Source organism: Anastrepha ludens, chromosome 5 (genome assembly GCF_028408465.1).
Source record: "Anastrepha ludens isolate Willacy chromosome 5, idAnaLude1.1, whole genome shotgun sequence".
Taxonomy (NCBI): Eukaryota; Metazoa; Arthropoda; class Insecta; order Diptera; family Tephritidae; genus Anastrepha; species Anastrepha ludens.
Genome location: NC_071501.1, coordinates 100,641,298 through 100,656,648, shown reverse-complemented (window position 1 = coordinate 100,656,648; position 15,351 = coordinate 100,641,298). Strand labels below are relative to the sequence as shown.

At 38.8% G+C, this 15,351-nt stretch overlaps 2 protein-coding genes across 3 annotated transcripts in view; one reads left to right on the top strand and one right to left on the bottom strand.

Annotated features, from left to right (window-relative positions):
* LOC128863007 (dynein axonemal heavy chain 7) overlaps window positions 1–15,351 on the top strand; it is a 102,019-nt gene that overhangs the window by 84,727 nt on the left and 1,941 nt on the right. For both annotated transcript variants that reach the window (XM_054101887.1, XM_054101886.1), the window contains one exon: window positions 7,423–7,574. In XM_054101887.1, the coding sequence (XP_053957862.1) occupies window positions 7,423–7,574 (152 nt within the window). The remainder of the gene's footprint in view (window positions 1–7,422; window positions 7,575–15,351) is intronic.
* On the bottom strand, window positions 315–7,194 carry LOC128863006 (uncharacterized). The gene is made up of 5 exons (XM_054101885.1): window positions 6,833–7,194; window positions 6,520–6,760; window positions 3,372–4,158; window positions 1,989–3,290; window positions 315–1,017 (listed from the first exon to the last, which is right to left on the bottom strand). The coding sequence occupies exons 1-5, from the start codon at window positions 7,125–7,127 to the stop codon at window positions 415–417; spliced, it is 3,228 nt and encodes a 1,075-aa protein (XP_053957860.1). The 5' UTR covers window positions 7,128–7,194; the 3' UTR covers window positions 315–414.

The following is a 15,351-nucleotide window of genomic DNA, read 5'->3' as shown; positions in this document are numbered from 1 at the left end:
CCTTCCTTAATCACGTCTCGAGCGAGAGGCATGGAGTACAGAGAGCAGAACCAAGGGAGTATCCGACGTAACGGTCAATATTTGGAGAAAATAATGAAAAAAAAAAAATCCCACTCGAAATATTTATTGAAATAAACTTGTATCATTAGTAACTATTTTTTTATTTAAATTTTTATTCCTAATTCTGCCACCGGACACCCTGCTACCAGATTGATGGAGATGGATTGATTGAGCATAGGCTGCTAATTTCAATACGATTTAAAAATTTCTCAAATTTTCTTTTAAAACAATTGAAAATATATTTGTGCCAAAATTTATAAATTTCTTTAAATCTTTCACATATGCACATATAAATATACGTATAATTCTATCTTCACATCATTCATTGACTTCTAGCTCCTCCTTCTCTTTCTATTAGAACTCCTCTTGGTCATCATCCTCGCTAATTAGTACCGACTTGATATTTGCGATCTCTCGTATTTGTACTGATTTCTCATCCATTTCTGTGGAAGCGTCTTCCGTAAGTTCAATTTTTTGTGCGGTTTTAGCGGTTAGTTGACTTTTTCTTTTCATTGAAGATGGTTGTTTTGTGCTGCCCGACTCTTCTTCACTGGATTTACCAGTGACTAGGTCGAGTGGCGTAGTTGTATGATGGATTTCGGTGAGATCGAAATCCGTTTTAATATGCGAAGATGTTGCTGATGTTTCTGTGATTCCACCGGATTGTGGAACTATTCCAGTATTGTCATTTGTGTCTTTGAGCTGGGTAATTTTGTTGCAAATTTCTTCTATGATTAAGCGCAAGCCACATTGATCGCTTGAACCACTTTGAACGCTTCTACTTGTGCACAATTCCTCTTCGTCCACACTTTCATTGTCTTCTGCTGGGCCTAAGAAGTTGAGAAGCTCTTTATAGATGTGATTTACAACTCTTGCTTTTAATTTATCTTCATTTTTTATGTCCTCTTTATCTTCTCCGTTTTCAAAGGACCCGGCATAGGAAAAATCAAAAAGGAACTGGAAAGAAGAGTGGGATTAATATGAGTAGCGAAAATATATGAATGGGATACCTTTAAGGACATTTATCTATCTTCATTAATTAGTAGAACCTAAGCCTACGGCTAACTGAGTGCAATGTCCTTCAAGCTGAACTAGTTCTATTGGGCAGTACCAGGGGAGGGAACCCTGGGCGTGAAACATCAAATGATAGAAAAAGTTGTTTGTAGTGTAGTTGTGTAGGTATTTCTGTCATGAAAAAGCTTCTCATAAAACTGTAGGTCCCTTAATTTGTGGAAAAACACAAAGACGCATACCATAAACAGGAAGCGGAGCTCGGTCAAACTCAAAGCAGTAGTTAGTAGTGTTTTGGTTTAGGGACTCGTCCGTTGTAGCACAACCAATCATTATCTACTCTGATATTTAAGCTGCCTTTAAATCTCTGCAGTGCAATAATATTTTCTTCAAAGCAATAATTGAGTGTAGAGCTATTCTAAATGTGCTGGCCAAGCGGTTAACCAGAAACATTGTCTAAGTTGCTGGATATAGAGATATTCCTGGAAATTGCATCGCGGAGGTGCTAGTGAGGAGGCAAACTGATCTAAAATCAGTCAACCCCGTCCTGCATGTGGGCATCCTTTTATCCTCAAGCAAGATATGGCTCAGGTCGGTCTATATCACGAGTTCAACAATAGATGAAGCACGGATCCCTCTTGTGAGGTAACTAAAATCCTCTCATGAAAAGCCCAAAATTTTGCAGTATAGCAACAACACACCAGAGCTTTCAAGCTCTAAGTTAATCAGTCTTTGTTTGACTTGATATGCAGTTACTTTTTGTGCGCTCATCTTCACATAGAAGAATCAGGATTTAATAGCTTTTTGGAGGATTAAGTCAAAAATAATGCCAGAAAATACAATTAGCACGACACATCTAAAACAATTAAGTAAATAAAAGAGTTATCGATAAACATCAAAATACAATATAAACTTACTGCTTCAGGTATGGGCAGGCGTCCAGATACAAAGCTGTCTATACTCTTATAGCTTGGTGAAGCTACTTCATGCTTCACAGGGTATTCTGATTTAACGATGGACACAATTTTTTCCAATTCACTGGAAGAGTGTGATGAAGATTGATCGAAATTGAGAGGATTTCTTGGCGACAACAGGTTTAATTGTGAGGGAGATTTTTGCAGTTGGCAAAATTGATTCATGTATTCACTTTCGAATATAGAACCTCTTTGGAAAGTTTCTTCAATAACATTGTTGATTAAATCTTTCACCATCTCATTAGCCACACGCTCCACTGGTGTTTTCCAACGCCGCCCTGGCACAACTTGTCGTATCAACTTTCGTACCAAAGCTCTGACTTCGCGATCTTCCTCTTGACATTCGCATGCGGCACAAGAGCAGGTTGAATTCTCTTCCGAACTGAAATAATATAAATCCAGATCGAGTAGACGATCCACAATTTCGTTTGCCGTAAACGTGCCTATATCGTAGGGTTCCAAAAGTGTGAATATGTTTGTGAATAGCATATCGATGATATATTCTATTGTTTCCTTAGTTTCAATCTCTTTCAATATGTCATTTAGATCAGGAAATATTGCTTTCTTGAGTTTATAATGCAAAGAATCATAATTCAATGGATTTTGTATGACATACAATGAATCTAACCAGCGTTGTATGTCAGTATCGATAACTCGTGCCATGTCCACAACTTCAGCTTCCGCCTTATCACGAGCAATGCCTGGAATGTCATTTTCCAAAATCATATTAAGATATTTGCGGCATATGTCGGCACTTGCCAAATAGGAATCAGTATATATTTGCTCATAAATTTGGCGCATTTCATTTTCCTTCTGTCGCAGTCCGGCTTCGGCGGCTTCACGGCGCCAACGCTCCTTCTGCGCCAGCATAATAACATATTGAAGCAGGCGTTGCTCTTGCATGCGACCCAGTTCCTCGGATAGGAAGCGCATAAGCCAGCCGATGGTGCAACCTTCATATTCGTGAATCATTGCCTCCAGTTCCTCTTTATAGAGCTCTTGTAAAAGCTGTTGTGCATGCTGCTTGTTGATTTCTAACGATTTGCGGAATTCCGCGTATTCAGGACGGTTAAGATCGTCTGCGCTTGGTATTTCTTCTGTGATCTCTTGGATTTCCTCGGATTCCTCAAGTATTTTTTCTTCTTCGAGTCGATTAATGGCATCCGATTTTATTTGAATTTGTTGGGTCTTTTGGATGAGACATTTCGGGATTATTTTCTGTTTTACTGCTTGCTTACGCAACGTCTAAGAATTATGAGAATAAAACAGTAATGTGAGATATTTACATACATATTTAGGAAACACCACACAATATTGCATACTCACCGATAGTGTTTCATACATCTTTTGAAGATTTTCATCAGAACAAAAATTTTGTTCGATTTCCAAGAAACGTTGCTTGGGTGTCGCCCATTTTTTAAGCTTCGCGAACGGACACACAAGCTTCGTAAATTTGACCGCACGCTTCTCTAAATCATCCATACGCGCTTCGAATTCCTTGCGGCCACCGACAAAGTGTCTGCGGGAAGGATTGACGCCATACCGTAACTGCGGTCCATAGAACTCTGAGTTGGGACTACCCAGCTGACTGAGAATATTCTCTTTTCGCCAACACTTAGGTACACGACGACGTTTAATTTCCAATTGACGCATTTCCCTGTCGTATTCCACTTGGTTTTTACGCAATGAGGCATCACGACGCGCTAGTATCTGCTCATAACTCTGCTCGATGCGTGTCTTAGATTTTGCATGCATTTCCTCTTCGCGTTTATTAAACATACCAATAAGAATTTCGAGTCGCAACATCTGACATTCTTGTATGTACTCTTCGCGCTCAATCCAATGTTCCCATTCGAAAGCCTGTAAGATAATACTGTGTTCGGGTGGTTTAGCTTTTTCCTTTACTTCTTCTATTTGCCGGCGTAGATTCTCTTTTAGAGCTTGTGCGAAAGCCCAGCGTTTTCGGATACGTTCTAGTACTTCGACTTGATATAAACCGGGAGGACCGTCGCCAGGCAATATGGTGGGCAATTTAAAAAGTTCTATTTGCTCTAATTCATCCTGCTTATTCGATACATCGGGAAGAAACGGCAGGGTTTGCGCAGATGATTCGCTTGAAAAAAGAAAGAAATAGCACATTTTGGCAGATGAGGAATTTTTGGGAGATAACGTTGTCTTAAAGTAAGAAAAAATTATAAGAGAGAGGAGAGGAGGATGAGGCGGCGGGCCACTTTCTGTCTATCCGCCCGGCCTTTGCTCGAATCAGGCTTGAGGTCTTTGGCACTGATGTGTTCTAAAGCGACCACCTGGGGTCCTTGGCACACAAGATCTACTCAGATTTCTTCGGAGGTTGTGTAGATTTAAAGAAAATTAAAAAGGGAACCCGAGTGCAGTAGAAGGGACTTAATTGTGTGTTTGAGTACTGTACGAGCTAGTTCGTCCCAACAAAAAAAAAAAAAAATGGATCTACTTTAATCGGTTTTGGACCCGATTAGATGTGCTATCTGGCATGCAAGTTCTATGATTCATCTTTTGTGCTTCTATTCGAAACATATTTCTTAAATTGAGAGGCTGTAAGATGCGAGTAGTAGACAAGCATTGGTGTTCATATCGGGCATAGAGGTGTTTGTATCGGGCAGAGAGTCCCTATGCTCATCAGTTCATCTTCTACGCCATATACCCTTATCTACGAACGCCCGTCGTAGCCGAATGGGTTGGTGCGTGACTATTATTCGGTAGTGCACGGGTCGAAACTCCGGACATGAAACAATAAATGATAGACAAAGTATTTTCTAATAGCGGTCACCCCTCCGAAGGCAATGGCAAACCACCGAGCATATTTATGCTGTTCGGAGGTGGCATACAACTGTAGGTACTTCCATTTGTGATAAAACATCAATTCGCACACTACAAACAGGAGGAGAAGCTAGGCCAAATACCCAGAAACGGTGTACGCTCCAATTATTATTATTATTATTGTTATCGGGCACCCATACTGAGTACGGTCAACTCATTTATAGCTTGGCTGCTTTCGTTCGCTGTGTTCGCTTTCTGGGGCTTCACAGCAATCGAGTGATTTTATATTATAGTGTCCTGTCTACTGGTTGCGTTCATTAAGCTTATAGGTGCTTATAAACTATTTTTAAATATCTATTTTAAATATCCACTTCGATAAAAATTTAAAATTTGTCCGCTGTGATACAATACAAGGGGAGGGAAGGTGAAAGGGAGTGGGGAAGGAACCAGATAGGTGGAAGAAAAGAGGCTTTGGAATAGAGAATGACGACCAACAGTGGCGATTTACGTTTGTATTAACCGCTTCAAGCTACTGATGAATTTCACCAGATGTGTGATATTTAAATCTGTAATATTCGTAGGTTTAGCAAAAAAGTGAGATCCCAGATGTCTGAACCATTGACCAATGAAAGCAGGGTAGCAGGTATCTTTCCAGTAGCAGACCACACGTTCTCAAGGGAACCTCAATCCTCTCATTTTACGATGAAACCGTATCCAGGGTCCCCTGTCTTGTAAGCTCACCGGCCCAGCAGTTTTCCTCTGTGCCTAGAACCCAAATGAGCTTAATATCGAAGTATTCTGATGCAATCGAGAGAGAAGTCAGGCAATCCCCGACTAATTTCGAACGCACAAACAACGAACCCAAGGTCCTAATTGCCGCTTAGCTGTCGGAGTAGATATTTACCTCCTTTACAGTAATTACAGAAGCAAGCAACCAATCCACTGCTTATTTAATTGAGGCTACATCTGCTTTGAAAACACTGCAGTGGACTGGAAGCCTAAATTAGAGTTTGATGGGGAGTTCCTTGCGGAATACTCCCCCATCAACTCTTCCGTCCAACTTCGAGCCATCCGTAAACATGTTTGCCATGTACTGCCCTCAAATGTTACACCCCGCTCACTCTTCCCTTGAGGGAATATGAATGGACCAAGTTCCGCTCGGACCTATCGAGGGTGTACAATGATCCAGCACCATGGGATGAACTCGAAGTTTTTAATAATGCTAGAGTGCCCATAGCTTAATTCTAGACCATAACCCGAGCACCTCAATCTGATTGTGGTGCGTGCAGTAGCAGTTTGGCGTGTTGCGTTGGCTGAATTGTGCCCTACAGTTACTTCTTACGGTACCAAACAAAAAAAGCCACAGCCGAGGTCGCCTTTTCTCTATAGTGAGCGAAAGGCACTAAGCTTTTTCTTATATCCTAGGCACGTGAATCGTTGCCTCATCAAAGTGTATAGGCGTGCTCAAGCTTGAACTAGCGGGAATTGCGCTTGGCGTTAAGCATTTTGTAGTTACTCTTAGAAGAGCAAATAAAAAAATTTAGTATTTGCATTAAAATATACATATATATTTTTTTGCCTTCTTTTCAATTTCCAGTACATTGGTTCATTTTCGCAGACTATAAACTGATTTCAGTTGAAGTTTCACATTTTCGAAAAAAATTCCATCTTCACTCACCGGTACAACGATTGCGTCCCACGCGTCTTAAATGGCTTCTTCTTTTCCTCTTCCAAAAATTTGCCATACGTGAAACAATCTACCGGACTGCCTGACTTGGTGGAAGATTGACTTAACTTTACTTCAATTACATTCACCTTTGTTTTAGGATTTAAGTGATGCAGACCCAGAGGCTTGGACTTACATTCGCTGGGTGACATGACAACATTCGGTACACGTCTTTCGGCTGGATTATTGGCGCCTGAGAAGTTCACAATGGATTAAACAATATTTTTGCTTCTCTTATTTCCTAATATGTTTCGTAATATAGTACCTGCTTTCATGCGCGTCGACAGGCGATCGATGCGACTTTCCAGCGAATTCGTTGAGCAGGATTTTAAGGAGCTACGGTCACGCGCTATCGCAAAGTCGTTCAACTCCTTTCGTATGGCGAAATGTTCGAATTCAGGTTCTTTCGAAAACATTATCTCATGCCTTGGATATAGCTTGACGATCCCAGCATTCTCATGCCCAAGCCTCATCGATTTTTGAGCGCCCTTTTTACGAGGCGTTATGTACTCGGAGTCGCACATGCGATCTGCACTTGGACGACGACCAGCGTAGGGCATCGTTTGGCATAGAAGTAATTAATAAATTCGCCTTTTTTTTGCTTAAAAACGTAAACAAAGTATAAAAATATTTAGTTGTCAAAGCGAAAATTCTAAAATGACTCAAGAAAATCGATTTTTTTCACACCTACCTTATATATACATGTGTATATGTATGCGTTTAGTAATAGATTTCAATTTTTTATGGTTTCGTCACGTTTGCTTTTATTGTGTGCACAGGCTTCCCATTTACTTTACGCCAAATCAGCATAAATTCTATTTATTTCTGAATTTATTACTTTTTTATGTGACACAGGTCTTGTTGTGATGTCCGCCGCTATTGAGGCTGTATATCGTAGCGTATTGATAAGCAAAATCCCAGCGATGTGGGCTGGTAAGTCGTATCCGAGCCTAAAGCCACTGGGGAGCTACATAAGTGATTTTCTGCAACGTTTGGATTTTTTGCAGGTAAGTTTTCTTTTCACCACCCCTATCATGGATAACAAATCGCTGTTGCCAAGCAATGCTTTGATATGTTCAAATGTTAGTTGTTTTGGGAGGTGTGAGATGGGTGGTTATACATACAAGAATGAAGTACTAAGAAGGGAAATGGGCCATTGATTAAATATTTCACCGTCTAAACGTAATTGAAATACATTAAATTGGGATAATGTAACGGATTTCTACCCAAATCTGATGGATTTGAAATGCTTAATAATATTTATATGATTTATTTATTTATGAAGCATCAAAAGGTAGCTATTTTTAGTACGTTCAAAGGTGTGGTTAAAAAAGTAGTAAGCAAAAAAAAAAAATAAATTAAAAAATATGAAATACTTATATAATACTAGCTGTACCTGTTGCTACGCCAATAACTAAAATAAATTTAAGAAAAATAACTTTAAAGAAAAATCAGTACACAAATATTCAATTCATTCTAAACCATTTTATTGATTTTGTTTATTTCGAAAAAATTGTGACATTACAAGTTTTAGTTTCAATTCGATGTTTACTGAAGTGCTGTGGGATACACAATATTTCTTGTTTCTCCTTCTGGTGCGTAGACCAATAAATCAGAAGGTTTTCCGACACGTGATCAAGCCACATAGAGCTGTCCATGTGAAAAGCATGGAATTTAATCCACACACTTGTAACGATTGTCCTTGTGCTTTGTTAATAGTCATTGCGAAAGCGAGTCGCACCGAGAAATGTAAACGTTTGAATTCGAATGGCATATCTGTTGGGGTCATTGGGATGCGTGGCAACAGTACGTCTTCACCTCTGAATTTTCCAGTCAAAATTGTTGCCTTGATAACATTGTTCATCATTTTCTTGACTGAGAGTCTGGTTCCGTTGCAAAACCGTGGTGGATTTATGTTTCGAAGAAAAATGATGGGTACGCCAATTTTCAATGTAAGAACGTGCGGCGGCATGCCTGACAAATCAAGAGAAATTCAAGAATTCAGTTGGATAGTTGACAACCTCGTCTTGATTCTCCACAGTATCAATGGACTTATATGTTGTCGTTTCACTAGGTATTCCATGTTGAATGGTGAAGTTGATGATATAGACATCGATGTTTTTGGCTGCTTATATAGCACGCGTACTGATCCACTAATGGTTTTTGTAGTTTTGTGCAATGTTTGGGAAAACTGTTTGCACCAATTCGTCGGTGCTTTCTGTGATCTAAATACATGGTCATACTAATTTTTATGACAATCGGTTGAACGGGGCAGAAGTTGTTACTCTGCAGCGCCAACTGGTGGTGAGTGGCATCAATGAGCATATTCTACAAACCTTCTCCGTGGAAAAATACACATATATGTCAATTTTTATAATAATCGGTGCAGTAGTTTTTGAGTTCATCGATGACATACAGACAAACATTCATTTTTATATATAAAGAGAAGAAGATTAAAATACAAAATATAAATATAACTCGAATTTGTAACATAAGAATCACCCTGTTAGAGGAAAGAAAAACTTTATTAATAAAATTGGTTTTAAGAGTTTCAAGTGTTCGCAATACCTTTTCGTATAAAATAGCTGAGCTTGTATTTGCAGGAGAATTGCGTTTTAGTGTAAGAAAAATTACAGCAAAAAATGGCCGACACGCAAGCTATTATCCGAAAGGATATATAATATTATGCAGAGCCTTAATTGGTAGTTCGCAAACTTCAAGGTAATAGGAAAATGTATGATATGCCCGTAGTTTTGATTAAAGAAATTTATATTTTTTATAATAGTGATGCCCGGGACTTTACCTGCAGAAAGCATTACAATTTCTATCAACAATCCAGGGTGAAAGTATTGCGCAGAACCGTGTTTCTCATTTGCTGGCTTTTTTAGCAATAAATTTAGGTTACGCTGGAGAATAATATTCCCAATACCTAAACTTTTTTTTAGTACAAAAATTAATCAAAAAGAACACTAATTCAATACAATAAACTCCATGCTCCGGTACAGTTACGGAACCCCAGAATTATAAAATCAGATCCCGAAAATCTCGGGATCAATAAACTCTCGAAAATTGAAATCGTTGATCTTTAAGACCTTGAATCGGTCCTAAATGAGCCACGAGCCGAAACTCAGGAAACTCCACAAAATAAGTTAAATCGCAGCTGCGAGGCCAAGGCGGCTAATACATCGATTATCGAACTTAGTTCATGAACGATCGATTATTTGATGGATATATATGTATATAGATTTGAGACTTGCACCTCAACCTCATGGTCTTTTGTGCCCTCTACTCATCATAGTACCTCATCCCAACCCAGTTCCCTTATTAAACTTAAAATGGGTTAGGCCCTTCTTCTGGCTGTAATTGGTCGAGATTTCTTAACCTTCTCCGCGCTATAGTGCCTCATTCAAGGAGGAATTGTATTGGAGTCTTCCCGGATTGGTCGCAGCAACGACAAAAGTCATTGGGCCTTATTCCAATTCTGTGCAGATGACTGCGTAATCTGCAATGGCCTATTAGAGTGCCCGTGAGCATTTTCAGTTTATTCTCAGGGAAGGTTATGAGTTTCCTAAACCTCTTTTGATTGTGATTAGTTTAATGGAATGAAAATTTTTTCAAAATCGGTTTTATATATAGTATTATGATTAGTTGGACGCAACTTTCGAATGAAAAAGAGATCTTGGCATAGCAAAATCTCAGTCGAGTAGACTGTAGATGCTACATATGTATTTAACTTAGCCCTCGTAATAGGGGCAAAGTTTAGTATTTTGATTTGACTGTTCTGGAATTAAATTATTAGTAAAAGCACAAAGTTCAATGAGGAACATTGAAGCCAATCTGTTCAAGAAGTTCAGGACAACCAACAGAATCACAAATCACAAATCAAAAACAAACATCACTGATTGAAGGGTTCATCTATTGGCAAGGCACCCCAGATTTATTAGCATGCACCGAGCACTGTAGGGTGGTAGTGGATCAGAAAAATTAAGTGGTTGCAGATCGAGTCGAATAAAATGTCTTTGTACTCCTTCAATATAAATAGGATTCAAAATCAAAGATGCATATCTTAGCTTAGAACGAACTAGGGAGCTACATATATAGAATACTTCTAGTATAGGAGCTTTTAAACTGCATCACATAGAGCTTCAGAAATGCTAATTAGCATAAACCTTCGGCAATATCTGACTAAAATGATTACGAATGTAAAACCAGAGTTAAACGTCACGTCTAGCTCAAAAAACTCTTTAACTTTAGAAAGAACAGCACTTATCAAGTATAGGAGGAAGGAATAATATTCAGAGTTTTTGAAGAGGTGACATGAAAACATTTTTTTATATTAAGTCAAAGCTTATTTTGGACACTTTCAAGCGAGAAGGCTGCAAGATTGGCTGTACTAAATACGCATCCGATTTGCAAGTTTGTTTACTAAACAAAACTTGCAGTAGCTAAAACAGACAGTGTATTCAATTTGTTCAAAAGATTTTCTTTTGGGAAGATAAAATCTGAACAATATATCAGGTCAGTCCTTAAGTTCGAGCGTATTTTACCCATAATTTCACTTTTGTACGATTTTTGCATACAAAAAATTATTCGCGGAGTATAACGGAACTATTTATATTTTCTTTGATGTATTATGATTCTAATTGCGGATAAGAGCACGTGTTGTTAAATAATAAAATGGAATCTTCGAAAGCGTATAAGAGGCATATTTTGTATCTTTTTTATAAAAGTGGTAAAAATGCAACAACTGCTGCTGCAGAAATAAACACTGTTCACCGAGAGGATGCCGTGAGTGTAAGGACTACGCAAAAGTGGTTTTCAAATTTCCAAAGTGGTAACTGCGACGTGGAGGATGCCCCGCGCGCTGGTCGTCCTGAAGTCTTTAACTCCAACGCCTTGCTCGAACTCGTGGAAGCTGAGCCAAATTTGACAGTCGATGTGATAGCTCAGAGGTTAAATTCATCGCACGGAACAGTTCACAGGCACCTGGTTCAGTTGGGAAAGGTTTCAAAGCTGGGAAAATGGGTTCCGCATAGACTTTCCGTCGCCAACCTTCAGCAGAGAGTGAATGTGTGTTCTCAGCTGCTGCAACGGCTTGAAAATGAAAGTTTTTTGAACCGTATCCTTACTGGTGATGAAAAATGGGTCCCTTACAATAATTCTGTTCGCAAATGCCAATGGTTAGATAAAGATGAAACACCAGAACCGACCCCTGGAGATGGCCTTCACCCCAAGAAGATTCTCCTGTCTATATGGTGGGATATGACCAGTATTGTTTATTATGAGCTTCTGGAACCAAACTGCTGATTATTATTCCCATCAACTATCAAATCTGAATGAGGCACTTAACACAAATCGATCGTCTTTAGTGAATAGACGCAAAGTTTTGTTTCACCACGACATCGCAAGACCTCATACCGCAAGGTAAGCTGGACGAGCTCGGATGCGAGCTAATGCCGCATCCACCATACTCTTCGGATACTGCACCTTGTGATTATCACCTTTTCCGTGGACTTCAATCCCATATGAGTAACAAGAACTACTCCTAAAAAAAAGCTATAAAAAGTGATATCGAAGCGTATTTTGGCTCCAAGGACAAAATTTTTAGTGCAGGGAATTAAAAATTTGCCTAAATTTGGGAAGACATTGTAATTAATGAAGGAAAATATATTATTGATTAATAAATACTTTAAACACATTTTTTATTAATATTAAAACCACCTTATTGACTGGCCTGATAAATCGAGAATTTTCATATTTTTGCTAAACAAAAAATAAAAATTTAGCGTTTTAATTTTATTGAATGAACGAAAAATAACCCGGAAATATCACTTATTTCGAGCGTATTTTCCATATATTAAAAATTTTTAAGATTTACGTTTTTTTCTTTAAGCGGTTATAAACGTCCAGCAGCGCCAAAAATGCGCTAAAAGGGATAACAATAGAAATATATTAAAAAAGTTGTATACATTGTTTATTGGTACTTACACTTTATAAAAAAATGTACAATATTTTAATTTTTCTTTACAAAAATTTGTATATGGGTGTTTTTTTTAGAGGTTAGGTTTTCAAGATGAAATAAAACGTATATAATTTAATGTTATGGCCAAGAATTTAGCTTTAATATAAAGATAAGGGTTTGCCATTATGTTCTAAAAATGATTTCGGGCAAGTGACCGCCGCGGCTGGCTCGAATAAATTCCAGCCGAGAGGCCCAATTTTCGACCACTTTTTGCAGCAATTGGGGCCGTATGTCAGCAATAACGCGCCGAATATTCTCTTCCAAGACGTCAATCGTCTCGGGCTTATCTGCGTAGACAAGCGACTTCACATAGCCCCACAAGAAATAGTCCAGCGGTGTTATATCGCACGATCTTGGAGGCCGCGCCACAGGTCCACGGCGCGAGATAATGCGCTCACCAAAAGTTTCCTTCAATAAATCGATTGTTGCGTTGGCTGTATGGCATGTAGCGCCGTCTTGTTGGAACCAAAGGTCGTCCACATAAACATCGTCCAATTCTGGCACGAAAAAGTCATTAATCATGGCTCTATAGCGCTCTCCATTGACTGTAACATTATGGCCGGCTTCATTTTTAAAGAAATATGGACCAATGATTCCCTCTGCCCATAGAGCACACGAAACAGTGACTTTTTGAGGGTGTAACGGCGTCTCAGCAATGGCTTGTGGATTATGTTCACTCCAAATGCGACAATTTTGCTTATTAACATACCCATTCAACCAAAAGTGAGCTTCATCGCTGAACAAAATTTTCTTGTGAAAATCGGGATCGGTGGCCATCTCGTTTTGGGCCCATTCACCGAACGTGCGACGCGCTTGATGGTCGTTCGGCTTCAACTCTTGCACGAGTTGGATTTTGTAAGCCCGCAAACCAAGATCCTTCCGCAAAATCTTCCATAAAGTGGATGGGCACATCTCCAATTGCTGCGCGCGATGGCGGATGGACTCATTCGGGTCTTCTTCGATACTCTGCTCCACAGCAGCAATAGCGTCTTCGGTGCGCACTGTACGACGTCTCTGAGGATGCGTATTATCCACTAGAGCAAACGTGGTGCGAAACCGAGCCATGGTTAATCGAATTAGTGACTCTGATGGACGATTATGTCGACCGAATATTGAACGCAGCGCGCGATGCGTTGGCGAACCGAACCATTATTTTCGTAATAAATTTGCACGATTTGCAAACGTTATTCAGGTGTAAGTCTATTCATTATGAAATGGCAAACCAAACTGAGCATAAATCAAGTGACAGCTGTCAAAAAGACCATCTACGAAAAAAGTAGTGCCAACTTGAAAACCTAACCTCTAAAAAAACACCCTTTAAAAAATCACGTAACCCAAAGTACAATGAAAAAAAGTTGCTCCACGATCTGCATAATTTCTTCTTGAAATGTTGATGGATCTGTAAAAAGTAAAAAAAGTTCTTGTAAAATAAAGTTTTAGTTATAGTCTGTCTAGCCGTATTTCTGAATTTCGAAAAATTTTGCAATTTACGGCATGTAAAAAAAAAGTATGCGCTTAACGTCATAAATGTCACACTTTAATTATGTTTATACATTTGTTTAATAAAAATATCGAAAATCCGGACTATAGAGAAAATACTTTCGAATATTTAAACAAAAAAACCGCATCAAAAAATACTAAAAACTGTATGAGTTATCATGCAAAAAGTGCCGGAAAAGTAGTTTCGAGAAAAACGAGTTTAAAGTTTGAGGTATAGGAGCGCGCGGACCGCTCTTTACCTAGTTAATGGGTTGTAGAAGCTGTAATATTGGGAATTTCTACATGAAAATTTCACACATATTCTAAAGATACTATACTTTCGAAATATTGAAAAAAATCGATTTTTTGAAAATTCTGGACGTATGTAACCCCTTAATTCAAAATCGTTATTTGACGATGTATTGAAAACTACATGACGAAAAAAATATGCGATTTTATACCCCTGGTTGGATGGTATGGTCCTTTATTATTTCATTAAATATTTGTAAACCTGTGTAATCTAACATATTTGTGCAAAACTGAACTCTGGTTGAGGCTCGAAATGCTGCGTAGTTGAGACCGATGTGTTGGAATTAAGTTGCATACTCTCCGCCAGAGCGACCAAATTCTGGCCTGTTCATATGTTGAAGATTTTCCTTCGCCTTGTGAGGGAAACTTCCTATCATTCAATATCATAGTTCTCTTCGAATCGCTTTACGTTAGCGAGTGGCGAATAGATGAAGCAACTGGCTTAAAGGAACATACGTTGGCAGAATCGGAAAAGAGCTGCCCAGAATGACATACAGGGAAACATTTGATACATCAACTCGGTACTTGTGATGATCGTGCGCTATCAACATCCTTTGTGTTCTTGTTGCTCTCAATATTGTTGTTGGCTATAGATTAAAAATTAAACAATTACAAGTAACAAAAGTTTCCCTGTGTGAACACGAATGCCAACACCAGAAAATAAATTCACAAGATTAAAGCAACAAAATTTTCTCTGTATAAACGCAGTCTAATGAAACTTGGCTAATACCAGAAGAGAGATTTGGCAGCATTGAATATAGTAAGTTATGTCAGTTATAAGAGGTATAACCTCACTCGCTAGTGGTGAATCTTGCTCAGTAACTTTGAAGCTGCCTTCACATGCAAATTTTTGATTAAGCGAGCAGAGCTACACATAGCGAGTAGAGGAGTAAAGAATCGAAGACACCTTATATTTCATATTCACAAGGTGCCTCGTTCCCGAAATGTTTTGTTCAAACGAAGGGTAGTCCCGC

Excerpts from the sequence above, each read along its gene's own strand:
- LOC128863006 (XM_054101885.1), bottom strand. The coding sequence starts at position 7,127 with ATGCCCTACGCTGGTCGTCGTCCAAGTGCAGATCGCATGTGCGACTCC. Across the intron at positions 6,761-6,832 it reads GTCGACGCGCATGAAAGCAG|GCGCCAATAATCCAGCCGAA; the intron begins GTACTATATTAC and ends TGAACTTCTCAG. Across the intron at positions 3,291-3,371 it reads AGATGTATGAAACACTATCG|ACGTTGCGTAAGCAAGCAGT; the intron begins GTGAGTATGCAA and ends CATAATTCTTAG.